This window comes from Hyposmocoma kahamanoa, unplaced genomic scaffold (assembly GCF_003589595.1).
Source record: "Hyposmocoma kahamanoa isolate Upper Pololo Valley unplaced genomic scaffold, ASM358959v1 66, whole genome shotgun sequence".
NCBI lineage: Eukaryota > Metazoa > Arthropoda > Insecta > Lepidoptera > Cosmopterigidae > Hyposmocoma > Hyposmocoma kahamanoa.
The window spans coordinates 10,980,341-11,007,894 of NW_020653854.1; the positions used below are offsets into that span (position 1 = coordinate 10,980,341).

The 27,554-nt window shown below is 36.7% G+C and overlaps 4 protein-coding genes across 6 annotated transcripts in view; 3 read left to right on the forward strand and 1 right to left on the reverse strand.

The window, feature by feature from the left end:
- Window positions 1-3,576: 3,576 nt before the first annotated feature.
- LOC113231626 (putative methyltransferase C9orf114) lies at window positions 3,577-5,315 on the forward strand. Its single transcript, XM_026466043.1, has 3 exons — window positions 3,577-4,142; window positions 4,228-4,500; window positions 4,915-5,315. The coding sequence occupies exons 1-3, from the start codon at window positions 3,592-3,594 to the stop codon at window positions 5,309-5,311; spliced, it is 1,221 nt and encodes a 406-aa protein (XP_026321828.1). The 5' UTR covers window positions 3,577-3,591; the 3' UTR covers window positions 5,312-5,315.
- Window positions 5,316-5,341: 26 nt separating this feature from the next.
- On the reverse strand, window positions 5,342-7,400 carry LOC113231628 (ribulose-phosphate 3-epimerase). The gene is made up of 4 exons (XM_026466045.1): window positions 7,037-7,400; window positions 6,634-6,741; window positions 5,998-6,219; window positions 5,342-5,626 (listed from the first exon to the last, which is right to left on the reverse strand). Exons 1-4 carry the CDS (start codon window positions 7,274-7,276, stop codon window positions 5,516-5,518), a joined length of 681 nt encoding a protein of 226 aa, XP_026321830.1. The 5' UTR covers window positions 7,277-7,400; the 3' UTR covers window positions 5,342-5,515.
- Window positions 7,401-8,858: 1,458 nt separating this feature from the next.
- LOC113231623 (cell wall protein PRY3-like) overlaps window positions 8,859-27,554 on the forward strand; it is a 39,184-nt gene continuing 20,488 nt past the window's right edge. For all 3 annotated transcript variants that reach the window (XM_026466039.1, XM_026466041.1, XM_026466040.1), the window contains exons 1-2: window positions 8,859-9,049; window positions 9,916-10,071. In XM_026466039.1, the coding sequence (XP_026321824.1) occupies window positions 8,921-9,049; window positions 9,916-10,071 (285 nt within the window). In that variant the 5' untranslated portion in view covers window positions 8,859-8,920. The remainder of the gene's footprint in view (window positions 9,050-9,915; window positions 10,072-27,554) is intronic.
- On the forward strand, window positions 13,497-26,402 carry LOC113231629. The gene is made up of 2 exons (XM_026466047.1): window positions 13,497-14,124; window positions 25,939-26,402. The coding sequence occupies exons 1-2, from the start codon at window positions 13,675-13,677 to the stop codon at window positions 26,053-26,055; spliced, it is 567 nt and encodes a 188-aa protein (XP_026321832.1). The 5' UTR covers window positions 13,497-13,674; the 3' UTR covers window positions 26,056-26,402.

Genomic DNA, 27,554 nt, shown 5'->3' on the forward strand with positions numbered 1-27,554 from the left:
AATAAGTTTATTTTGATATGATAATACACCGAATATATTTTATTCAATAACGTAACACATAACCTCCAAAACTTCTAATTGAATATCTTTAATTCCCGACTTCTCAGAATAGTAAACCCAAACCAAAATTTGTTCAGGAAAATCAACTCCATATTATCACACATATTTCATAAACAGACGCATATGAATTTTGTCAACAAAAATTTATATGGGAGTTTGCCATTGTCCTTTTCGTTTTACGAATATTATTCAAATAATTTTATTGCCAAAGTGATTTTTTTATAATCATTGTGTCAAAAAAGAAGCGCTCAACTGTAGATGACTATCGCTCGTATTGAGAGTTGAAATTAATATGGTGAATAGACTCAAGTCCTGACTTGAGCATTGAGTAGAGTTCTGGAATACGACCCTACATAGTTACTAGTCTTATCCTTAAATTTTAACTTTAGGAAGCTCGTAGTTTTATTAATAAAAATTATTGAGATATTCGAAAATTAACATGAAACAGGATTTGTAGGTTATCAACTCACGGCGTTTGTCGCAACTAAATTACAAAAATAACTCAAAATAATAAACATTTTCGTAAAAAAAAAATATGGGGGAACGAAAAGCGGTGCGCGTTCCTCCTTATTTTTTTTTAAGAAAATGTTTATTATTTTGCGTAATTTTTACAATTTTTCGCAATAGTTGATTAAAAAGCTTTATAGCTATGCTTTTATTTTCCAACTTCGAAAATTTTCGAAAAACATATTATTTTTTGTAACTTCAAACTACGTAGTACTACTACTTTAGACTACTATTGCCTACATGAGGTTATTTTATACAAATTTTCAAAAATTAATACCTCGAAAACTATTCATGTTCGAAATTTGAAACTTCGTAGGGGGCTCCCCTCCCCTGGCCCTCATTCCCAGACTATTTACTCGCTCTTCGTGAATTTGGAGCGAAAATATGTGATTTTGAGGTTATTATTTTCCAATTCTCAAAAATTAATATCTCAAAAACTATAAACGTCCTAACTTTGCAACTTTGCAGGGAGGGTCCCGTCCCCTCCCCTCTCTAAATTCGTGGGGTGGTAATGTATAATCCTTCCAAAAGAAGTAAGTAAGGAATAATGTTGTTACCAATAATATAGACAAGTCGCACGACGACTGTTTATTAATATCGAAACGCAATATTACAATTACAACAATACAACCACCTGCATTGATGTGCTGTGGCTTTTAAGCGTCAATTTTCGCATTTCCTAGTGTTCAGTGGTTTTCTTTAGTTTATGATGATTTTTAAAAATATTTTTTTCGGAAACTTTTGGTTTCCTAAGCTGAAAATTTATATGGAATTTCCGTCTGATTCTTCAAAAAATAATCAGAATGTTTATTTCGACGTCAGATAATCTAAAGTTGAGCAATTTCAACTAATGTCAATTAATATTACTGTAGGTAGGTACCATCACTTGTCGAAAGAAACCGGTCGTAAAAATCCTGGACGTATAGTCATGTTTTAAACACAAGTGTGAGGGAACATAATAAATAAAATAACCAAAGAAATAAATAAACTGGTACTTACCAGTTTGGTAAATTAACTAACTGAATAAAACATGTAAATGAGTACAGTTAAGTGGTAAAGCACAGTGGTAAAGTTTGACCAATGACAAGTGACAACCTTGCAAGCATGCGTGAGCATGCGTCGTAGGCTTGTCATTATGACAGTAAGTATCAACTTCAACTTAATGTGACATAAGTAGGAACATTTATACAAAAAGTTTCAGCAGTGATGATGAGTGAAAGATACCGCACCATTGATTGGCTATGCGTATTTTCTTATGATAATACCTCATACATACCTACTCTTGCAACTAAAATGATTAAGATTTTGATGTCTTTTAATGTTTATACGTACACATTACCTACTTTAAAATAGTATAACTTTCTGTATGCACGAGATATCTCACACAGAGGTATACAAACTATATAAGTACTGTATAAGATGAATATTTTATTTTTTAATTGCATAGAAGTCATTAACATCAGCCTTCCTCTAAGTCATGAGCAGTAGTAACTGACAGAGTTCTCTTTTCAGTTTGTGGTGACAAGTAAACAATTATCAAACTACATCATTAAGCTTAGAGGATGTATTTGATTGGATTGAGTTCTTTAATACGACTCTCAGGGTCGTATTCTAGAACTGTACTCAATGCTCAAGTCAGGACTTGAATATAATTCAAAGCACTAGAAATCATACTCAAGTCCTTGCCATTAGGGTCGTATTTCCAGTGCTTGAAATCATACTCAAGTCTGCTCAAATCCTGACTTGAGCATTGAGTACAGTTCTGGAATACGACCCCTAGTCTCAATGGCTGAAACGCTAACTACGAAAAGTCAAGATCAAAAATACAAAAGTCCATATTTTAAACAAAAGAATATAAACGTGTTCCCATAATCAATTTTACTAAACTTACTACTGAAGACGAGGCATAAAAGATGACTTTTATGTAGATTTTTTTTTAATTTATTAAGGCTTTGACAAAGCAATCAGCCTAAACATGAAGTTTAAATATGTTTCTGTAAATATGGCCGCCACAAAGAGGATGCTTGGATTGACTCGGGATTCCTTAAAACGGGCCGATACGGGTATTTTACTTCGAGATTCGTATAATTTCGCGTTTTAATCTTCGATTAAGGCACAATAGCATTATCCTATTCCATTTTAAACTAGATTTCACAAAATAATTGAAAGTCAAAATAAAAACGACACTTTTCCCTCCAAAAGGTCCATAGCGAATCCTTTTATGTAGCTGATAAAACACTGCGCATTGACTCTAGTATTAAAAATGATTTAACAAAAAAAAAATATTAGCTTATTTGGATGTCGAAAACTGTCACTAAGCATTTTAAAACAGCAACTAATAATTAAATACTGTATTTTACCAAAGACGTTAAATTAAATCACTATTCAAAATAAGGCACTATGATCTTCGCCTTTAGCACAAGCCTTTAGCCAGTTATTTATAGACGAAAAGAAAAAGTAGTATTTCACGCAAATGGCGGGTTTTTGAAGTTACGAGTACAGAGTTTACAAAGATTATTTTTATTATAAGTATATTATGAAAAAAAACGAAGTAAGAAATAGCGATAAAGAAAGTTACAACTATATTCCTTATTTTAAACCAAATTAGAACAGACTATCCTGAAAATTCCACTAATATGAATTCAAATTATTATTCAGTGATAGAAGATGATGTGATCGATGTGAAAGTAAAACATAAATATTGACTCCCGCCGCTTAAAAGGTCTATTTAATAAATCCAAATAAGTGAACTACGTGATTTAAGAGAAAGTGAAAAGTATTAGAATTACAATGGCAAATATTACTGAGGATCCCGATAATTAAACGAAGATATGGCTTGTATCCAAGCCAAAACTATTAATTAAAAAAAGTCTTTCACGCATGCGCATGGGATTTTCAATGAATTCTATTTCTATAATATGAAATTCGTCTTGGAAACGATGTTTTTAATATTTGCTGGAATTTAATACCTAGTTTAAAAAGTATTGATATTCACAGGTTATTTTTATATAGTTAGCAGTTATTATGTCTCAACCCTTTCCAGTAAAACCGATAGGCAAAAGTTGGCGCGAGATAAACCAAGAAAGGAAAGCCTTAAAACGGCAACGCAATGAGGAGAAGATAGTTAAACGAGAGAAACGAATGGCTCTCGAAAAGGAACTAGAGGAGAAAGCTAAAGAAGAGGTGGAGCGAGAGAAAAGAAACGCGGAGATATCTACGATAAGTATAGCTGTCCCTGGATCTATACTTGAGAACGCTCAGTCGGCCGAGTTGCGTACGTATCTCGCTGGACAGTTAGCCAGGGCCGCTTGCGTGTTTTGTGTTGACGAAGTTATAGTTTACGACGACATTGGCGACAAAGTTGACACAAAAAAGTCGAAACTCGAAAACGCAGATGGCATCAAAATAGCACGCAAAAGTTGTGTCCAGTTGGCTAGAATATTGCAATATTTGGAGTGCCCCCAGTACTTGCGAAAGCATTTCTTTCCTTTACACAAGGACTTAGAATTTGCAGGGCTTTTGAATCCTTTAGATGCACCTCATCATTTGCGACAGTCCAATGATTTCAAATTTAGGTAAGAGAATTCTTTTTGTGACATTATTTGTAATACACTTATTTTTTTACCCAGATCTCATACGTCAAATTGCTCTATTTTTCAGAGAAGGTATAACTATGAATAAAAAGGTTAAACCAGGCAAAGGTTCGCAGGTAAATGTAGGGCTACTCCAAGATGCATCTACAGATAAGCTCTTAGCACCTGGCATCAGGGTGACAGTCAAATTGCTACCACGTTCTGAAGGTAGCAAAAAGCTTAAAGGAAAGATAGTTAGTTTGAGTACACCTAGGGCAGAGACGGGAGTGTACTGGGGATACACAGTGCGCATTGCTAATAATTTGAGCCAGATATTCACACAGAGTCCTTATAAAGAAGGGTAAGTTCAAAATTTAAATTTGGTACTTGAAATCTGGGTTTGAAACAATAACTATCATGATAGTTCTCTTGATAAAATTTACTTATTATAATTATTTGGATATTTATAAAATTAATTGAAACAACAAAATTCTACCATCGGCAATGTCATGTTGTGTTTGATATTTATAAAATTAATTGAAACAACAAAATTCTACCATCGGCAATGTCATGCTGTGTCTGGTGACGTAACCACGTCAAATGTACTGAGATTTTTCTTCATGTTGATTTCGTTTTCTCCTTTTTAATTTAAAGTGAAAGGACGAAACTATGGATCATCATGAATATTTGCCAAAGAAAATAAATATCTTGATAAATTCAAATCCTGCTTATAATTACGTATATAAGAAATATGTTTACAAAAGGTCTATTTCAGGTATGACCTGAGTATTGGTACTTCAGATAGGGGCGAGTCCATAGATGAGTTGCCTGATAAACAATTGAAGTACAACCATGCACTAATTGTTTTTGGAGGACTACATGGCATTGAAGCAGCCTTAGAGAGTGATGAGCAGTTGAAAGTGGATGAAGCCAGTTTACTCTTTAATCACTATGTGAATGTGTTGCCTAACCAGGGTTCAAGAACAATCCGTACTGAAGAAGCTATTCTTATTGCACTTTCTGGGCTACGTACCAAACTTCATGCTATTAATGAACCAATGATTTTCAAAGAAGGTGGAACAGCACTCAGCTCAGTGTTTCCTCCTAAGAAAGTGAATATTTCAAATTATTCAAACTCTGAAAGTAATTTAGATTTAAGCAGATTTGATTAAAATGTTATTTAAAAACGTTCAGGTTTCATTTGCAAAAATATATTTTTGACACCCATTAACAGTATTTTGTAAGGAATGTTAACAATAGTATACAATAATATAAAATACATGTTGGTGGCCCCACCAAATGAATGTGTATTACTACACATTTATTTTATTATGTTTATTGCACATTTATTCAATGGGGCCATCAATATGTATATGTTATTGTTTGTCTATGATTTGTTGAACTGTGGTCCTGAGTAAATTGATTGTGTTTGCTTGATCTTGAGCTCCAATGACAGCTGTTCCAGAGACTATCATGTTTGCTCCGGCCTGTGAATGTACACGTGTAAAATACTTCAATTCCATTAATGCATTTCCACTTAATTTCTTTTATGCTCTTAAGGACTATAGTATTGAAATCTTGTAAAGTTTGATATTAAAATGGAAAACCAAACCTATATGAAACTAATATAATGTTTAAAATGAAATTTTATGAACTCAATCATTCAAGACATATTTATGAAGTATACAGTACTAACAAAGTCTGATATTGCAAATAATGTTAGAATAAAAATATGTTGGACAAAAATTTCTACAATAAAATTAATCAATTACTTTTTTGTTACACTTTGTGGGAATAGAGAATGAAAGCACAAACAGCAACTCACTATTGTTAACAACAGTATACTTTTATTACTCACATTAGCACAACATTCAATAGTAGAAGGTCCAACACCACCATCAACCTCAATATTCAGCAAAGGGTAGTGTTTTCTCAAGTGCTGCACTTTTAGCATCTGGTTCTCCATGAATTTCTGTCCCCCAAAGCCTGGCTCCACAGTCATTATCAAAACCATATCAGCTATTGAGATATATTTCTCCACTTCCGACACTGGTGTGCCAGGTTTAATAGCCAGACCTACCTGTAAATAAGTACCTATGTTAACACACAAGGCCTGTGTTCCATTGCGTTAGGCAGAGAATATAATCATCCTATTTTCATGCTGCATAAATTTTCTGCAGTACACATACCTGAAAACCACCTATGTGAAGTACAAATTAATGTGGAAATAAAACTTTACACAATGAGACCTGTGTATCATATCAGCGAAGTATCTATGGCTGATACAATAAACTCAACAAGCTGAATAGAAGCCGTTGATAACATTAAACAGTGAGACAAATCTTAGAAGAGTAACATTTACACACAATCTAATTTCACAAAGCTGGTTGTCATTTTTAAATTGTTTACTCTTAGATATATAATATTACAAAACTAAAAACTTTTATACTTGTTGTAGGTATGTTTGTATGTAGTGTATGCATTATTCATATACCTGCATTCCATTTTCTTTTATCTTTCTGCAGATTTCCTCAACATTTGTTATTGGTTCGATGTGAAAAGTGTATTGATTTACTCCTGCCTCTGCCATAGGTACGATCCACTAAAAAAAAATTGTGAATATATGATTTATAAAATAAAAACAAAATGGTGTTGTTTGTGATTGTAGTACAGTCAAAAGCATGTTGAGCTTGACATTTTCTACTTTGAACCATTCTAGCATAAGAGGCATAGAGTTGGATTTAAATCTTAAGTGTCAAGCTTGACATGCTCTTAACCCTGTACATAATGATTTGAAAGTCTGTGGTTTCGTCGGCAAATCACAATACCAATTCATTATAAGCATAATAATTGTGAACACTAATTAGGCTGACGTCGATGATAATAAATGTATATACCTGTTCAGGTTGAGAAACCATCATATGAGTTTCAAAGAAGGCTTCTTTGATTTTTGAGCGAAGGCATTTAACTACAGGATGACCAAAGGTCAAATTCGGGACGAAGTGTCCGTCCATCACATCCAAATGCAAGTAATCCGCACCATTATCCAGCAACTTTTGAGATTCTTCGTACAATTTTGATAAGTCCGAGTTGAGAATAGAAGGTCCAATAAGTGCTCGTAATTTTTTGTTCATCATGTACTTTTTCGTTGTATTAAGCTCGTTTTGAAAAACTAATTTTTCCACAGTACTTGACAAGGTTTAGCAGTGTAACTTATTTGTTATGGAAATAAGGTTAACCGCACGCCCCTTATCTGTTTTTCTATTTCCGTCACTACAGGATTTAAATGCACTAAGAATCTAATAAATAAATAAGTATGTCTTAATTTACATGTCTTTGTAATAGATCACAAAATGTGTTTTGGTTAATATTTAGAAAGTTTCATTAATTCTGCAGAAAAACGAAGGATGAAAAAAAACAAAAACACGTTTCTTTTTGCCGCAAACTTTATTTTGAATGCGTTGCAAGCAAGCAAGTTTGCTACAAAAAGATTGATTTTTTTTTCTTCTTTCCATAAAGGAAAAGGCAAAGGTTTTACACCATACAGCCAAGTCTTGGTACATTATTCTTTTTTGGTACATGAAGTTGAATTATGTTTCTGTAAATATGGCCGCCACAAAGAGGATAGGCAATTTGAGGCGGCGCGCTTGGATTGACTCGGGATTCCTTAGAACGGGCCGATACGGGTATTTTAGTTCGAGATTCGTATAATTTCGCGTTTTAATCTTCGATTAAGGCACAATAGCACTATCCTATTCCACTTTAAACTAGATTTCACAAAATAATTGAAAGTCAAAATAAAAACGACACTTTCCCTCCAAAAGGTCCAGAGCGAATCCTTGCTACAAAAAGGAACGTATTGACTTTTGTACAGTGCATGTTCGTTTCATTATAAAAACTTTGAAAAAGAAAAATACGTACAAATTATTCAATGATCGAATACTAAGAAAAAATCCTTCGATTCGGCTAGATTCGAACCAACTTCTTCCAGTAAACCGTGTCAGATGCTATGCCAACTACGGAACGAAATGTTTCGAAAATTACGAATTTTTCTATGTGCTGTGTTGGAGTTCTCTGTTTTTGGTTTTTAACGACTTCTTTGTGGTCGCACCTACTGTGAGAAATCTATGCGTCGTATTCCAGAACTCTACTGAATGCTCAAGTCAGGACCTGAGTATGATTTAAAGCACTAGAAATCATACTCAAGTCCTTGTCACTAGATTCGTATTTCCATTGCTTGAAATCATACTCAAGTCCTGACTTGAGTATTGAGTAGTGTTCTGGAATACGACCCTAGAAAGCTTTTCTCCCCTCACATAGGTACCTTTACAGCTAACCACAACAGCTGACTAGAGATGTCGCTTTAATCATTTTAATTTTTAATTATGATATTCAATTATTTTTGTGAAATTACTCTGTGCCTGGGAAGAGTTTAGACAAGCTTTCCATAGATTTCTCACAGATAGCGCTAAAGCAAAAAGTCGTTAAAAACTCGTATGGAGAGAATTCGTAAGGTCCGCTAGTTTGTTCCGTGCACAAAGTACGTTCTGTACGTTACGTCTGCATAAATCGGCGCGTTTGACATGATGATGGGCAATAGGAACGCACCCTTAGAAGTTAGGTACTGACAAAAGTAAATATTGATATAATAGTTTATGGTCGTTAGGTGTTTTGTTTCTCAAAGGCTCAAAATATGTACGTACACATATGCTCAGAGCCATCGCGATTATATTAGTCAGTCAAATGTAGTAGTTTAAAATTAAATATAAATTTTTTAGCAAATGTTGGGTATTATAGAAGTTTTATATATTTTATTTTTGATCAATTTATTAGTCTACTGTAATGCCAAGGATCATTGCAGTTCCGAAATCTGTAATGCCAGTAAAGAACATACGTTATGTAAATTTCAGGTAAAGAAGTGCGCACTAATGATCTAGGGCCAAATGGCATGATTAATTCCTAAGCTAGCTATGTAGGTAGGTTTGATATCTACTAACTTATAAAACATGTTTGTAATAAAACATATTTCTTTTGTAATTTTATTTTTAACATTTCTGTTTGTACATAGATCGATGCAAAACTTCCCCATGTCCCGTGTATGGGTAATGACTTTATGGTCACTATTCAAATTTTTTGTAGGTATTATTACGTGTCATACAAAGACTATTAAAAATTATTGTTATTAAAAATTTATGAAACTGCATTATAAAATATTTTATCCAAAGAATTTTTTTTATTGCTTGGTCAATATAAGTACGCTCTACGCCTAACATTCGTCATTTCATTCAAAAAACGGGGCGACATTTTTTCCATCATAAAGATTTGACGTTTCTAATGCCGTGAAGGTATGACATAAAAATGTTCACAATAATAATGTTTGTATCGAAGATGTGCAGGCTGACTTGAGGCGACTAGCGCTGGCCCACAGTATTACGTACATAGACCATTATTACTATGGCTCAGCTGTCTACAAACTTGACTTTTAGGATAATTTCGTAAAGACATAGCTCAAAAATCTTAAAAGGGTTCCGCCAACATGTAAAAAGAAGAATATTTTAGTACTGAGTGATGCCGAAAGAAAAAATACGTAGATATTTTATATTAAAATTTGAACGGAGACTAAAAAGTCGTTCTGTATAAGTATTACTTATTTTTCATTTTTGGGTTTCTTGCGTTTTCTTTTAGATGTTAATACCTACTGTTCTGTTTGTCTATCACATCATAAATAAATCGAATAAGCTCTTAACAGTACCTACCTTCTTTGTATTTTGTGCAGTCAGAAGACCCGGCGCGGCATTGCGTTGACTATGAGCAGACAATACGCACCGCGAAAGAGAAGCAAGCCATTTTGGATAAACTGAACAGCCGACGAAATAAGGTTGCTGGTGGAGAGATCCGGTCCCTACCTTCCGCCGACAGTATGATGAAATTGGTAAGTACCGAACTCTACGCTGAAATACTTCTGAACGCGACTTTCCGGGTCAGCAGGCCGAACAGGCAATTAAGCCTATAGGCTTTTTTTGGCCGTTGATCTTATGCGACATATTGTTATAAATAATATACACACAGACACACACAAAGATCTGTCTGCAACAATAATAATAAATAATAATAATAAAACGTTTATTGGAACAAAATAACAATATTTACAAAAACAATAAGTTTGATAACAACCGCAGTAGTCAGTTAGACTGTGTCGCAGCTATTAACGCCCATCTCCGGATAAGTTATAAAAGCTGTTCCTAATGAAGTACACAATATGATATGGAATATAACAACTTACTTCCTACGAATATTTCCTACAGAATTATTCGTAACGGTAATACTAATATTATATTATTAAAGAATTTTACAATAATCGTAACTTTTTTTTTTTTTAAAAGGCCGAGAAGCGATTATAAATACGTGGCGACCTAGAACCCTGCGATCAGTGCGTGTTAAATTTTTAGTCGTGGTTTGAGCAGTAATACACGCACTGTGGCACTCGTTAGATACTATTTTTATTTTTTAAGATTAATTGTTTTTTTTTTATGCTGACAAGAGTGTCCAGCAGCAAATTATTATTTAAATATAACGATGCCTCACTTTCTCAAACTCGTATCTTATAAAGAGTGATTATTCAGGAGATGGCAAAAGTTTCTATTTATTTTAAATTTCTTAATAGGGGTTTTAATTTGAATGTATTACTTTAAGAATAGATGAAAGCCAGTGTGTGAATATGAAGGAAATGTGATGTGAAATCAGCCTGCAAAATTTGTATATAGGTATAATCCATTTTATGCATTTCAGTAACTTTGTGCTTTAAGATACTAGTTTGAGAAAGTAAGGCGACGATAAATGTTCTAGTACTTTTCCTTCGTTTGCAGGATAACTTACCTATGTCATTCATTTAAGTATGTCTATTACGGATATGGAGATTTTCAGTTTATTTATTTAGTAGCAAGCTCAGTGTACATAAATCAGGATTTCTGGGTAGTTCTAATAATCAGACGTAGGAATTTGTACGTATAATTGCATACAGTACAATCAGTGTACGGTTTTCATAAACGTGTAAGTTCTTCGTTAAATATTCGCGCAGTTTGCAACGTCAAACACGTCATTCATGAAGGCGCCCCCTATTGGTGGGCGTAAGCACTACACGCCGTTACTTTCAAGCACTTTTCGACGTGCTCCACCTCAACAAGGCAAAAATGACCGGTGTTCTCTAAAATACATAAATTACCTAAAATCTCATGAGACCGTGAAACCTGGTGCTAAACAGATATGAACTTGTCCATAATTCAAAGCCTTGCCCTGCGGATCAAAGTATCCTCATCGTGGTGTCACCCAAATCGCAACAAGCGGTGCCGGCTAGCTAGCCGCCGTGATCCAGCAACTCCTGTATTTTCATCAACCAAATCAAGGTAAGTGGTGCTTTGTTCAGTGTTTGGCATTGACGGTGCAACCTGTAGGTACGGTTCTCATCTTCCAAGAGGAATCGCGAGACGGCTCATTGTGGAGCTACGTCTATCCTGCAGATGTATGGATCCTTACCATTTTGTTACCTTCATTCTTATACATCTTTTTTTGGCGACCGAACACGGACACTGGATTCTGTGTCCCAGAAAATACATGCAATTCTAGAAATTGTAAATTCGTATAACCTTGCAAAATAAGTTGGTACTAGCTACACTCGGCAACCCAAGCGCTTCGCTTCTTTTCAATTCGGTCGGGTTATAACCGGTATGTTTTCGTCAGTTTACGAATTGCAGTTTATCGTTTACAATAATTATAAGCAAATTCAAGTAAAGCTTACATACATATTCAATCTCATATAAAAATAACATTTCGATGTATGTAATTCATATTATTCTTTTGCTATAGTTGTAAAATCGTTGCAAAATTTAGAGAACAGAAACCGGCAATTTTATTTATTTTTACTTTTGCATTTCATCTTCTTTTTTATTGAAGTACAACAAAATATTCATAATTATTTGTGTTTTAACTTAGTTTGATTGGTAACTTAAACGAGATAAGTGCAACAACATATTCCAGTGCGAAAAATAACTGTTTTCTCATGAGCGAACGTAAACGTAGAAATGCAAGGTGTTTGTTTACGTTAATTTGAACAATAGTGAGTCGTAATTATCATCAGGACTCGAAGTTACTGTTTATAAGTGAGTTTTTTTTGAATATTTCGAACGTTTCGCTGCTCGTTGAGGTGGTGATCAGGTAAGTACCTGTTGAAGTGTGTTGTTGTTTGCAGTTTTCTTGATTGAGATTCTGTTGTTTGCCATTGACTTGGACGTAGTTTAGGGTGTACGAGGGTAACGGTCGTATGTATCGGTTTATGTTGTTATTTATGTTGAGCGTATCAACTTGAAACTTATTTGAATTGCGTTAATTTTCTTTTGCATTTTTGTTTATTGTCTTCAGTTTCGAAACAAAGACTAGGAGAAGTTCTATTTAAATACTGCCAAATAACAACATTTAAATATCTTTTGTTTGGTTCCTTATTACAAACAAATTTATAATATGAAGCGATCATGTAAATTAGTAAAATCAAAATCTTATGAAGTCGAAGCTCTCACTGAACGTAATTTACCAGCTTTGCGTAGAAAGCGAATGTACGTAGAAAGTGATGGGGTAACTGCATTTTAAGACCAGAAAGTGTATCTACTAAACTGCGCGTGGTCTTTGACGCCTCAGCTGAAGACTCCCGTAGGATTTCGCCGAATGACGCTTTACTCATAGGTCCGAAGTTACAAACGAACATTTTGGATATTCTTTTGCGTTTTCGTGTGCATTCTATAGTTTTCACTGCTGATATGCGACAGATGTACCGCCAAATTGTAGTTCAAGAGGCTGATCGAGATTATCAGCGTATCTTTTGGCGTTTTAAGCACACTGATCCAATGCAGGAATTTCGATTAAACACAGTAACCTACGGTATGTCTTCGGCACCTTATTTAGCATGTAGAACCATTCAACAATTAGTAGAAGACGACTCTAGTGACTTACCGTTGGCTCGTAGTACTTTGTCTTCAGGGCTGTATATAGACGACGTTGTCACAGGACAGCCAGATTTAAAATCAGCACTGACGGCCAAATGTGAAGTCATAACGCTACACAAAAGAGGACAATTCGAGCTCCGCAAGTGGGCTAGCAATTCGCCGGAACTTTTATCCGATTTACCTCCTGAGCATTGTCTTACTGATTTCGTCTCAATGGATATTGAGGACAATAATACTCTCAAGGTCTTAGGCCTTAAATGGAATCCTTTAAAGGATTCATTCGTTTTCGACGTGAAGCTAATGCCTCGCGAGTGCTCTAAACGCACTACTATCCTTAGTGAGCTTGCACGTATTTTTGACCCTCTTGACTTTCTAGCACCTGTAACCCTTCTCGCTAAGAGTTACATTCAAAAACTGTGGTTATTAGGCATTGGATGGGATGAGACTTCTCCCAGTGAAATGGTTCTTTTGTGGAAACGCTTTTGCGATCAAATTCCCATAATCAAAACCCTCGAAATTCCTAGGTATGTTTTTCTAAGGACATGGTTTCTTGTGAGATTCACGGTTTCAGTGATAGTTCACAGATCGGCTATGGAGAAGTAGTGTACTTGCGTATCTCAACCGCCTCTGACATCAGAGTATTCTTCATTTGTGCTAAATCTCGCGTCTTCCCAACTAAACGAGTCAGTCTTCCTCGTTTAGAACTGTGTGCCGCTGTATTGCTAGCTGACATCATCAAATACGTTAAAGAATTGTATTTCCATCTGCTCAACATTACAAACACATTCGCATGGTCAGATTCCACAGTTGCTTTGTCATGGATTCGTGCTCCTTCTTCTCAGTGGAAGACTTTCGTGGCTAATCGCGTAAGTCACATCCAAGACGCGGCTCCTAATACTGAATGGCGTCATGTGCCTACTAGTGAAAACCCTGCGGATACCGCATCCCGAGGCCAATTTCCCGCTGATTTAGTCCACAGTACTTTATGGTGGGCGGTGTAGTATAAGAATTGTTATTGTTAAGCACCATGTATTTACATCTATGTTATTACTTATTATATTCAGTGTTAATCAAGCATCGAGTTGTCTCATTCGTCTCCGTCGTACGCTCTCCCTACATGGCCACCATGCTATTTTTGGGATTAGTGCCCGGTTACAGTTTGGCTCAACGGACTTAATGTATATTATTTATTCTAATCGACACTTAACGGACGTGGATGTAAATTTTAGTGCCAAAAATGTGTAACTCAAAAATACCTGAAAAACCGGAAGTCACCGCACAAGTCGGTGTTAACAACCAAATTACAAACAATCATGTCGTGACCAATGTCGGGATCATTTCGTGGTCCATGTGGCAATCATCATAATACTGTTATTGGTTGGAGCTATCATAATGATCCGGTATTGTGTGAAGTGCTTCAATAAAAGGGTGCAGCGAGGCGTTGATGCAGGTATAATACGGTTAAACAAAATGTAAATAGGAGCGAGCATTCCTTGTAACGACGACGACCCCGATTCCTTATGAAGAAACCTGAGTCGCGAGATGTTCCTGTCACGAAGCAAATTGCTTTGATAAACCAGTATACTAGTAAGTGAATACCCCATTCAATATCAGTGTAAGTGTGGTAAAAATGATGAAAATTTAAGTGCGAAAAAAAACCAATTTTTTTTATTAAATGGTTATACCACATTATAATATGTACATTATAGACTTTCAGTACATATTATGAATAGTATAAAAATATAGGTAAGTGCGATTTTATGTATGTCAGAATATCTGGAAAATTTAAATGAAGAGCTTTCAAAGGTTAGAACCTACTTAATTAAAATTGGACCTAAAAGTCGATGTGGAAAAATAATTGAAACGAAGCTTAAAGAGGCAAACGAATTATTAGAACAATATACCACTTATATAGATGCTATTACTAAGGTATATCATTTAAGAAGTAAACAAGAAAAAATTTTAATTGATAAATATTGTCAGGATTTTAAGTTATTGTACAGTAAAGAATCTTTGCAATATAAAAAAAGAAAGTGAAGAAATAATATTAAAATGGCAACGTTCGATCTCAAGGTCGCGTTAAGTCTTTTGCCAGTCATGACTGACAAAGAAGAAAATACGAAAGAATTAATTGATAGTATTGAGTACTATGCCACTACCTTAGATAACGAATCGAATAAAAAATTAATTTCTTTTATTTTAAAAACCAGGCTGTCTCAATCGTGTAAGTTAAAATTATCTAGTAAATACGAGAATATATCAGAATTACTGACCGATATGCGCAAACAATTATTACCAAGAAAATCAGCATCGGCTGTACAAATGAAACTCCAAACGGGTTAGCAAAATGAACGCACTGTTGCTGATTTTGGCAAGGAAATTTCTGAATTGTTCGCGGATTTAACTATTACCCAATCGGACGGAAATTCTGATCATTGTAATGTTCTTCCCGTGTGGTGCCGGCCTAGAATAGCACCACCCCCTTCTTGTCCTGTGGGTGTCGTAAAAGGCGACTAAGGAAAAAATTGTCAGAAGAAGACGGGCAGCAGCGTCTTCTACCCATCTTGACCAGAACTGCGATCGCCAACCCGCCTGCCAAGCGTGGCGATTATGGCACAACCCCCCCTATGATATACACACCAAAGAATTGGCCCCTAGTCCCCGGCAGTCCTGCTCTTCCTAGTCACGGTAGCGGCTTTGGAAACAGGGCATGGGGTGCGAAGAATCCCCGGGGGAGACCCGGCTACCATCAACGACGACGACTGGACCTGGCAACCTACAACACGCGCACATTGAGGACCGACGCAAAGCTCACAGAATTGGAAGAAGCTATTAGTAAGTTACGCTGGGATATCATTGGGCTATCTGAAGTCCGAAGAGAGGGGGAGGACTCGATAATCCTTAATTCCGGCAACTTACTGTACTACCGGGAGGGCGACCAACAGTCCCTTGGCGGTGTCGGGTTTATTGTCCACAAGTCCCTTGTTAACAACGTGATTTCCATCGGAAGTGTGTCGACCAGGGTGGCATACCTGATACTTAGAATATCAAAACGATATTCGTTGAATGTCATTCAGGTTTATGCTCCGACCTCGACACACCCAGATGACGAAGTGGAGGCTATGTATGAGGAGATCTCAAAAGCCATGCATAGCTACAAAACCCACTACACGATTGTTATGGGGGACTTCAATGCAAAGTTGGGAAAGCGTTGCGGTGATGAACTGAGAGTGGGGCAATTTGGAGTTGGACAGCGGAACGCCAGAGGCCGGATGTTGGTTGATTTCATGGAAAAGGAGAACCTCTATTTATTTATTTATTTATTCATGGAAAACCAACAGCTTTACAACAAATTAAAAAAAAACATCAACAAATACATTACAGCCAATTAAAGGTTTTCGCTTATAATAACATAATAACTAAACAATGAGCACTCAGAAAGTAGTCACAACAAATAAAATTATTACGTAACAAATACACTTAATATATACTTATATATATATCTACATATACATACATACATACACCCTTATATACATATGCATGCATGCACGCAATGCAAATCACATATATCCCAATACCTGCGCCACGAAATGATCACCCTTTAAACAAACGCGTCCACAAGTTTACGCTTTAATGATTTCGAATTAGAATTGAATATGTCAATATCAAGTCCAATCCGGCCCAACACATCGTTTAAACTCTTGCAAGCCCTATACAGAAAACTGTTTTGTCTATATTTAGTCCTCGCCAGCGGAACCGCAACAGGACGATAGTATCTCATGGAACGCGTAGGTATATTAAACACAATACTACTCAGTAATTCGGGACAGTCGACATCACCATTTATGATGTTTAACAAATACACTAAATCAGCAATATTCCGGCGAGTAATAAGAGGCAATATGTGTTGATCCTTACAAAGACGTAGATAATCGATTGAATTAAAAGACTTGCCCATTTTATAACACAAGATTTTCATAAATTTTTCCTGGACTCGTTCAACTCTGTCTACATAAATTTGATAACATGGATTCCAAATTTGGGAGGCATATTCCAATTTACTACGTACATACGCACAATACAATACTCGGAGAGTTTTAGGTCTTGAGAAACTGACCGAATTCCGCATTATGAATCCAAGTGACTTAATAGCTTGAGAAACAATAGCATCTACTCGTATATGAGTATCAAAAATTAGCTTAGAATCATGAATGACCCCTAGATCTTTCATCATTATCTTATGTTGAAGATTAATGTTTCTCAAGCTATACGAGGTACATATATTATCAAACTTACGCGAAAAAGTCATTGAGAAACATTTAGAGGGGTTAAGGTCCAGCTTATTGCTAACACAGTAGTCGTCAAGACGAGATAAATCAGATTGAAGAGCAGTAGCGTCATCAACTGAAGAAATCTTGGCATATATTTTCAAATCATCTGCGAAGCTCAGCAGATTAGAGAAGCGAAAGCAATCACCAATGTCGTTAACAAAAATATTACAAGGCAGCGGCCCTAATAATGAACCTTGTGGCACACCGCTAGGTATAGTAACCCAACTGGATATATAATTATTAACGACTACCGCTTGAGATCTATTATTAATATATGAAGAGAACCACCGCAAAAGATCACCTCTGATACCAATTTTGGAAAGTTTAGTCAAAAGGATAACATGATCAATTCTATCAAATGCTTTACTGTAATCAGTATAGATGACATCAACTTGGTATCCTTTATCCATAGACGAGGAGACGTATTAATTTAACAATACTAGATTTGATACTGTAGACCTTTTCCGAAGGAAGCCATGTTGAGTATGACTAAATGAGTTTTTCAAAGCCGAATAAACTTGAGTATAAACAATTTTTTCCATCACCTTAGACAAAACACACAATTTAGAGATGGGTCTATAGTTTACATCTGTTTTGGAACCTTTCTTTAGGACAGGGGTAATAAACGCGGATTTCCAAAGTGCTGGTACATAACATTCTGCAAAAGAACGTTGAAACAGTAATTTAACTGGCTTAGTAATGCTGTTAGCACAGTTAATTAAAAATAGCGCTGGTAAGTGATCAGGACCTGCAGATTTACTTGGATCAAGTTTGCGTAATAAGTCAGTAAGCATATCAGAATTAATACTTATGCTTGCAATATCAGAAATTGTATTACAAGCGTCAGCCATTACCAAACAAGAACCAATGGATGGTGTAGTAGCTAAAAAGGTTGTTTTAAAATAGTCCGAAAAGGCATTACAAACATCACTGCCAACACTAGTGCTACCATATCGCAGACTACTAGGAATACCATGAGAGCTGGAGCGAGATTTAATAAATGACCAGAACTGTTTGGGATGTTTTGCAATATTATTTTTCATGGAGTCTGTGTAGTTCAAAAAACATTGCTTTTCCAGTAATTTCACCCGAGCCCTCTGATGGTCAAAAGACAACATATCGCACTTGTTGCCATATATTTTATACCTACGGTGATACTTGTATTTTTCTTTTATAGCTTTCTTTAGAGATGATGTATACCAAACAGGAAAAGTATTCGAAGTAACAAGCTTATTAGGAACATATTGTTCTCTAATTTGTCGAAACTTAACATAAAAATATTCAACGCATTGATCCAATGTACGATTTAAAAATTCTCTATCCCAGTCAATTGTTGATAGTTCGGCATTTATTAAATCATAGTTGGCTTTATTATAAAAGTATTTAATAGTTGGAGGTGACTTTAAACTGGTAACTGTAATAAATTGTATAGAAATAATTAATGATTTATGGTATTGATCAATCGGTACAAGTGCATCTACGCATTCTGAGACTATTAATGTGTCATTACATAGAACAAGGTCCAAAATCTTATTATCTTTATTCCTTACACCGTTGTATTGGTTTAGGCTATGTAAATTTAATTCATCTGCCAATATGCACTCATCGCGAGAAGAATAATTAGATGATGTATAAAAATTATGGTTTAAAGACCAACAAATTCCACTTAAATTAAAATCGCCGATAATTAAGAATTTATCATTAGTGTTAGTAAGCCTAATCTCTCCTAATTTATCTAAGAAATTATGCAATTGTAAAGATAAAGAATTGCCCCTCTTTTGTTTACATAGATATAAAGCACATATGTGCATATTAATAATGTCATTACTAGAGGATTTCATTGATAAAGTTAGCCATAAATCCTCCGCTGAGGATTGATAATTTGGTTGAGGAGTGACAGCCAGCTCCTTACGGGTAGCAATAAGTACCCCACCGCCAAAATTCTCACCAGTTAACGTATAATCACGGTCACGCCGCCATACTACATACCTACCATCAAATAGTTCCGAGTCCGCAATTCCGTCCACTAGCCACGTTTCTGTCAGCACAATAATATGATAGGATTTAGTAAGCAAATTACAATAAAATACTATCTATATGATGAACACCTTTTTCAGGAAATCTCCAACTCGTAAGTGGACCTGGATGAGTCCGGACGGCAAAATAAAAAATGAGATTGACTTTATCATGTCGACGAAAAAGCATATATTCAATGATGTCTCTGTGATTAACACCGTTAAAACAGGAAGTGATCACCGGTTGGTACGAGGCACATTGAATATCAATATCCGGCTGGAAAGAACTCGACTGATAGAGTCTACGCTCCGACCAATACCTGCACAACTCCAAAACCCCGAGAGCTTTCAGCTCGAACTTCAAAACCGCTTCGAAGCCCTCGAAAACTGCATAGATGTGGACGATCTAAACAACATGGTGGTGGACACTGTCCGTACGGTTGGGTCCAAGTTTTTCAAAACCCACCGTACCAGAACAAAGAAACTCTCCGACAAAACACTTCAACTCATGGAATATAGAAATGAAATGAGGCTACAGAACTCAGAGGATGCAAGTCACTACAGGCGGCTAAATAGGCAAATATCGAAGTCTTTGACTAGCGACATACGCCAATTTAATACAGATCGTATTAAAGAGGCCATTGAGCGGAACAAAGGCTCCAAGGTATTCGCGAGAGATCTGTCTATTGGGCAAAGCCAACTGACGAAGCTAAAGACTGATGACGGTAGCATCATTTCATCTAAGCCTGAAATCCTGAGGGAGATAGAGAGTTTCTATCGACAGCTATACTCCACGAAAGCACCTGTTGAAAGCGAGGTTAGAGACCCCAGAGCCAAGCTTACCCGACATTATACCGAAGATATCCCGGACGTCAGCCTGTATGAGATTAGTGTGGCTCTCAAACAACTCAAGAACAACAAAGCGGCGGGCGATGATGGAATCACTACAGAACTTCTGAGAGCGGGTGGCAAGCCGATACTTAAAGTCCTCCAGAAGCTTTTCAATTCTGTCATCGTCGAAGGTCAAACGCCGAAGGCATGGGGCAGAGGCGAGGTCGTTCTGTTCTTCAAAAAGGGTGATAAAACACTCTTGAAGAACTATCGGCCAATCTCGCTTCTGAGCCATATCTATAAGTTGTTTTCGAGAGTTATCACGAATCGTCTCGCTCGCAGGTTTGACGACTTCCAACCTCCCGAACAAGCCGGTTTCCGAAAGTGTTTTAGTACCATAGACCACATCCATACGCTGCGGCAGGTTATACAGAAGACCGAGGAGTATAACCGGCCACTTTGCTTAGCGTTTGTGGACTATGAGAAGGCCTTTGATTCGATCGAGACCTGGGCAGTCTCTCCAAAGGTGCCAAATAGACTATATGTATATAGAGGTGTTAAGGTACTTATACAAAAATGCCACTATGTCAGTCCGATTACAGGATCAGAGCTCTAATCCTATCCAACTGCAACGAGGCGTGAGACAGGGAGACGTGATATCTCCAAAGATGTTCACTGCTGCGTTGGAGGATATTTTCAAGCTTCTGGACTGGAAAGGACTTGGCATCAACATCAATGGCGAGTACCTAACACACCTTCGATTTGCCGATGATATAGTTCTTATGGCTGAGACCTTGGGAGACCTGAACACAATGCTCGAAGATCTCAGTAGTGTTTCCCAAAGAGTGGGTCTTAAGATGAACATGGACAAGACGAAGATCATGTCGAATGTCCATGTTGTACCCGCTCCAGTTAAAATTGGGAGCATTACACTCGAAGTTGTTGACCATTACGTATACCTGGGGCAGACAGTCCAGTTAGGTAAGTCCAACTTTGAGAAAGAGATCTCTCGTCGAATCCAGCTCGGATGGGCAGCGTTCGGGAAACTCCAAAAAATCTTTGCGTCCAAATTACCTCAATGTCTCAAGACGAAAGTCTTTGACCAGTGTGTGTTGCCAGTGATCACATATGGATCAGAAACGTGGTCCCTCACTATAGGCCTCATAAGAAGGCTCAAGGTCACTCAGCGGGCAATGGAGAGAGCGATGCTCGGTATTTCCCTGCGTGATAGAATCAGAAATGAGGAAATCCGTAGGAGAACTAAGGTAACCGACATAGCTCGAAGAATTGCTCAGCTGAAGTGGCAGTGGGCGGGGCACATAGCTAGGAGAACCGATGGCCGTTGGGGCGGAAAGGTTCTTCAATGGCGACCGCGCACCGGACGACGCTCAGTGGGTAGGCCCCCCACCAGGTGGACCGACGATCTGGTGAAGGTCGCGGGAAGCCGATGGATGCGGGCAGCGCAGGACCGATCGTCGTGGAGATCGTTGGGGGAGGCCTATGCCCAGCAGTGGGCGTCGTATGGCTGAATGATGATGATGATAATGTTCTGCGCCCGTTAAACGAAAATTACGCAATTAAAAGGTTTGCCGACGGGCTTAGTGGACTTACACCCCAACCGAGCAGCGAAAGCGCGCGGAGGACACAGAGGATACGCGCGAGGGCAGTCCGCCGTAAAGGTAAATACGCCAAATTATTATTACAGACGGTCACAGTACTCATATCACCCAAGAAACCCAAGAGTGTTTTCTCTCTCGAAACTCGTACAGGGTGGGTATCAGGGCAATCGCCGTCAATCATCCCATAGGAATGTGAACTTTATATCCACGACAGGTGACCCCTGCATGGCAACGGAACGTGACCGTGATGAATCAGAGCAAGCAAATATGTCACATTTGAATAATTTTTTTCGAGTCTGACTATGTATGTATGTGCAACAGCTTATGTAAAGTATGTATTAATTTGGACAGGCATGAGCACAACAAAAGGGAATGGCTAATCGACACCGGCGCTTCGATTTCAGTTGTCAAGCACGATAGAATAAAATGTTTACGCATTCCATTCCATAAAGAAAAACTTTGGGTCAACGGCGTTGGTGGAAGCGTACAGTCAGAAGGATATATTTATTTACAGCTCAAAATTGATACCTATACTATAGAACATAAATGTTATGTATTGGATAAATTGCCATGCAAAACTGATGAAATTTTAGGGCAAGATTGTTTGACAAAGTACAAAGCAGTTGTAGACTTCGAATTAAATGAATTAAGAATTTGTAATTTAGAGAGACCTGTCACATTACCCATTACTTATTTGAGACAAGATAGTTCATATTTAACAATTCCAGCAAGAAGCGAATCAATTCATTATGTTGACACGAAGTTAAAACAGGAATGTGTCATTACTTCTCAAGAATTATGTCATGGAGTATACATTGTTAACATTATAGTACAGCCACATAATGGTAAGATACCTTTTAAAATAATGAATACACGACATGAGGATGTAATTTTGAATTATTTTAATTTAAACGTTTCTAAGTTAAATGATTATTATTTATGTCACTTTAATAAGTCGAATATGAACGCAGAGAGGGTCAAGTCTTTGTTTTCTTTACTAAAATTTGAAAATCTAAATGAGGAAGAACAGACAAAAAGGTCTATTGAAAACATTTGTGCCAAATTTCCAGACGTCTTTCACGTACTAGGAGATAAATTGACAACGACTTTTATCAAATAAAATTAAATAAAAACAGTCGACAATACACGGCATTCACAACAACCAAAAATCAATATCAAATGACTAGATTACCAATGGGACTAAAAACTAGTCCCAATGCGTTTTCTAGAATGATTACGATTGCTATGTCGGGATTAAATTACGAGCAGTGTTTGGTATATCAGGATGACCTATGTGTTTTTGATAGAAACCTTAAAAATCATAATAAAAAATTAATGGATTTGTCTCGGTTACGCAAAATCAATTTGAAATTAAATCCAGCAAAATGTAAATTTTGTACCTTGGCCATGTAATAGCAGAAAAAGGTATTTTACATGACCCAGAAAAAACTAAAGTATTACAAAATTACCCACAACCAGCTAACACAGATGACGTAAAGAAGTTCGTGGCGTTTGCGAATTATTACCGTAAATTTATACCCAATTTTGCAGAAAAAGCTTATCCTCTTAACAGGTTGTGTTGTAAAAACGTAACATGTAAATGGACTGAAGCGTGTGAACATGCTTTCCATTCATTAAAAACAGCCTTAGTTAGACCTCCTGTTCTTCAGTACCCAAATTTTCAGGAGAGTAATGAATTTATATTGTAAACAGACGCGTTGGGGCACGCCATAGGATCGGTGCTATGTAATAATGACGGCAGGCCTGTAGCATCCGCTACTCTAAATAAGGCCAAAAGAACTATCCCACTATCGAAAAAGAGCTCTTAGCGATAGTGTGGAGTGTAAAATATTTTCGACCTTATTTATACGGCAGAAAGTTTAAAATCCAAACCGATCACAGGCCATTAGTATATTTATTTAGTATGCGCGACTCTTCTAGCAAATTACTTAAATTTAGAAGAATATAATTATACAATAGAATACATAAAAACACATACATAAAAAAGTAGCAAAAATTCAGCCGTGGATGCCTTATCAAGAATACTGATAACGTCTGATGATTTAAAAATGTTAAATAAACAAGTTTTAAATGTTATGACTCGTGGGCAAGTGAGACGCATGCGAGAGAGCGAACGAGAGAGAGATGCGCCAAATTTGGTGGCCAATAATCATCCCCGAACTCAAGGTCTGATCAACCGAGAGTTGTGGAGATAATTAAAAAGCCAGAACATTTGGTTGAGTTAGAATTAGTAAATAATAGGAAATTGAGAAACATAGAGAGAAAAGAAATAATTATGGAAAGGTCTAATTATTTTATTTTTGTACCAAGTAAGAGTAAAATTTATTTTACTGGAATATTATCTCGATCATCGATTACGCGAGATGTGTTGGTGAGAAATCCATGAAACTTGTGTATGAAAACAAAAATAAAGGAATTATGCATAATAAAGAGTCAGAATAATAAAAGTTTTATTGCACAGATAATAAATGTAATAAGAGAAACGAAAGATTGGTCCCGACCACGAATCTGTGTATTGAAAAGCGTACAAAGAATAAATAACGTAGATGATAGGCGAGTAATAATCAATGACTTTCACCTGTTGCCCACTAGTGACCACGCGGGTATTAGGCGAATGTCAAATAATATAAAAAAGTTTTATTACTGGCCTAGTATGGATAAGGATATTCAGGAGTTTGTAGCAAAATATGACCTTTGCCAAAAACAAAAATATTCAAATAAAATCAAACAGCCTATGGAAATAAAATTATGCATTTGAAAAGATTTATTTAGACATACTTGGTCCTCTGCCTACAAATAATGCCGGTCATTCTTACGTTTTCACGTTACAGTGTGAACTATCAAAGTTCATAGAGGCATATCCGCTACACACAAAAGATGCTAAATCGGTTGCATCTGCTTTTGTTAATAATTTTATTTTGCGTTTTGGCATACACAGGGAAATTGCAACAGATCGTGGATCTGAATTCATTTCAAACACAATGGTCGAACTTTGTAAACTATTAAAAATGAAGAACCTTACTTCAACAGCGTACCACCACCAGTCCATAGGAGCGCTCGAGAATACACATAAGACTATGGGTGCGTATTTACGTATTAATTGCCTTAACCGAACATGTTCGTGGAGCAGCTGGCTGCCGTTCTGGTGCTTCGCGTACAATAATGCGGCACATACAGAGACAAGGTACACACCGCATGAACTGGTATTCGGAAACTCGTGCAAATTGCCGAACAATTTAGATTCCGGTATAGATCCTTTATATAACTACGATAGTTATCCACTTGAATTAAAATATAGATTACAGGGTGCATAGCAAGATGCAAGGAAAAACTTATTAGGAAATAAGTTAAAACGGAAGAAGGCCTATGACGTATATGTTAATCCAGTGACGTACACTAAAGGTAATTTAAATTATCTGCTACTTAAAAATGAAACAGGCAACAAAATAGAAAGTACATATTCGGGTCCATTTTTAATTAATGAAGATTTAGGATGTAACGTTAAAATCATGAGAAATAATAAGGAAGAAATAGTACACAAAAATCGCACAAAACCTTATATTATGTAAAATACATAAGTAAAGTAGGTACCCACCCACATAATTAATTTAAGCACCTTATTGTATACAAAATAATAATAATTATTATAAAATTAATAAGAATAATATATTGCTTTTTGACTACTAAACAAAATAAAATGTAACTAACTATTTGTAACTATGCTATAAGAAAATATATGTATAAGTATTTGTTTTGTATAACGATAGAAATAAAATAGAAATTATATAAATTTTATTTTTTGTTTGTTACGGGGAAAGTGTATAAGAATTGTTATTATTAAGCACCATGTATTTACAAAGTTGAAGCAGTATAAGAATTGTTATTGTTAAGCACCATGTATTTACATCTTTGTTATTACTTATTACATTCAGTGTTAATCAAGCATCGAGTTGTCTCATTCATCTCCGTCGTACGCTCTCCCTACAGCGGGACCCCAGTGGCTTGCTCAATCTTCCGCTGCTTGGCCTCAGTTGGACCTAACTAGTACCCATGATAACACTGACGATCGAGGAAAAAGTACATTCTTTTATTGTCCAAGATGAAACCATACTGGATAGGTTTATCATTCAGTACTCTTCCATTCGTAAAGCACAAAGAATCTTAGCATACTGCCGTAGGTTCATGCATAACTGTCGCAACCCTGAATCTCGGGAGACTCAGTCGTTTCCAACTCGTCTGGAACTTTACGACGCTTTATTAGTTTACGCAAAAAGAGTTCAATCCGTTCTTTTCGCTTACGAAATTAAAAAACTAAAGGAAGGTAAACTCCTACAAAAACAAATGCGCAAACTTAATCACTTTTTAGATGGCCGTGGTATTCTCAGAATGGGCGGACACTTATCTCGTTCGGGCCTGGAGTGTGATCACAAACGTCCGGCTCTCTTACCCGACTAACTCAGCTTATAATCCAAGCAGTTCATCCGGAGAATTTTCACCCTGGTATAAATACAATGCATTATTATCTCATTTCGCAACAGTTTTGGATTATCTCTCCAAAGTTTTCGATTAGGCATTATTTATCAGACTGTGTATCCTGTATTCGTACCAAGCCCGTTACGCTGCAACCATTTATGAGCGATCTCCCTGCTCCACGCGTCAACCAAGTTAAACCTTTTTGTATAGTCGGAGTAGATTACGGTGGTCCCTTTCGTATTCGGCAGGGTCGACATAGAAGAGCAAAGATAGGAAAGGCATACTTGTGCCTTTTCGTGTGCTTTGCGACAAAGGCTTTACATTTACAAGTCGTTTCAGACTTATCCTCCGAGGCTTTCTTAGCCGCACTTCGTCGCTTCGTAAGTAGACGAGGTCGCGTTAAAACAATACATTCCGATTGTGGTACTAATTTTGTGGGGTACACAATTTGTTGAATTCATATATGACAAATGCCTGCAATCAAGACCTAATAGATTTTAAATTTAATGCCCCATCTAGCCCACACTTTGGTGGCATATGGGAAATTCAAATAAAATGTGTTAAATCGCATTTATATCGACTGATGGGTGATCATCCGCTAACGTTCGAAGAACTGTCTACAGTCTTCGTTCAAATAGAAGCCATGCTAAATTCGCGTCCACTTTACGCACTTAGTGCAGACCTCAACGACTTCAACGTACTAACGCCAGGTCATTTTCTTACCTTAGAGCCTTTAACCTCTGTTCCGGATGAGGATTTTACGGCTATCAACATATCTCGATTAGGAAGATGGCAGATCATTCAAAGATTTCAGCAATAAATTAGAGTACCTGCATTCACTTACCCAACGAGCAAAGTGGACTAAACATTCGAAACCATTGGACATCAACTCTGTCGTAATTCTGAAACTAGTTTGAATTCTGCAAACCAGCTATAAATAGTCGTCCTGCATGGTGCTTCATCGCCAAAAGCAGTTTGAAGCCGAGGGAAGCTCCGCTGAGCTGTTCAATTACACTTAAAGTCGTAGAAAATCATGCTACGAAAATGTTCACTAGTGAAGTTCATGGTGAGTAGACAATCAACAAAAATGTGGTGCGACTACATTGGCCCTTAGCACGCGTAGTAGAAT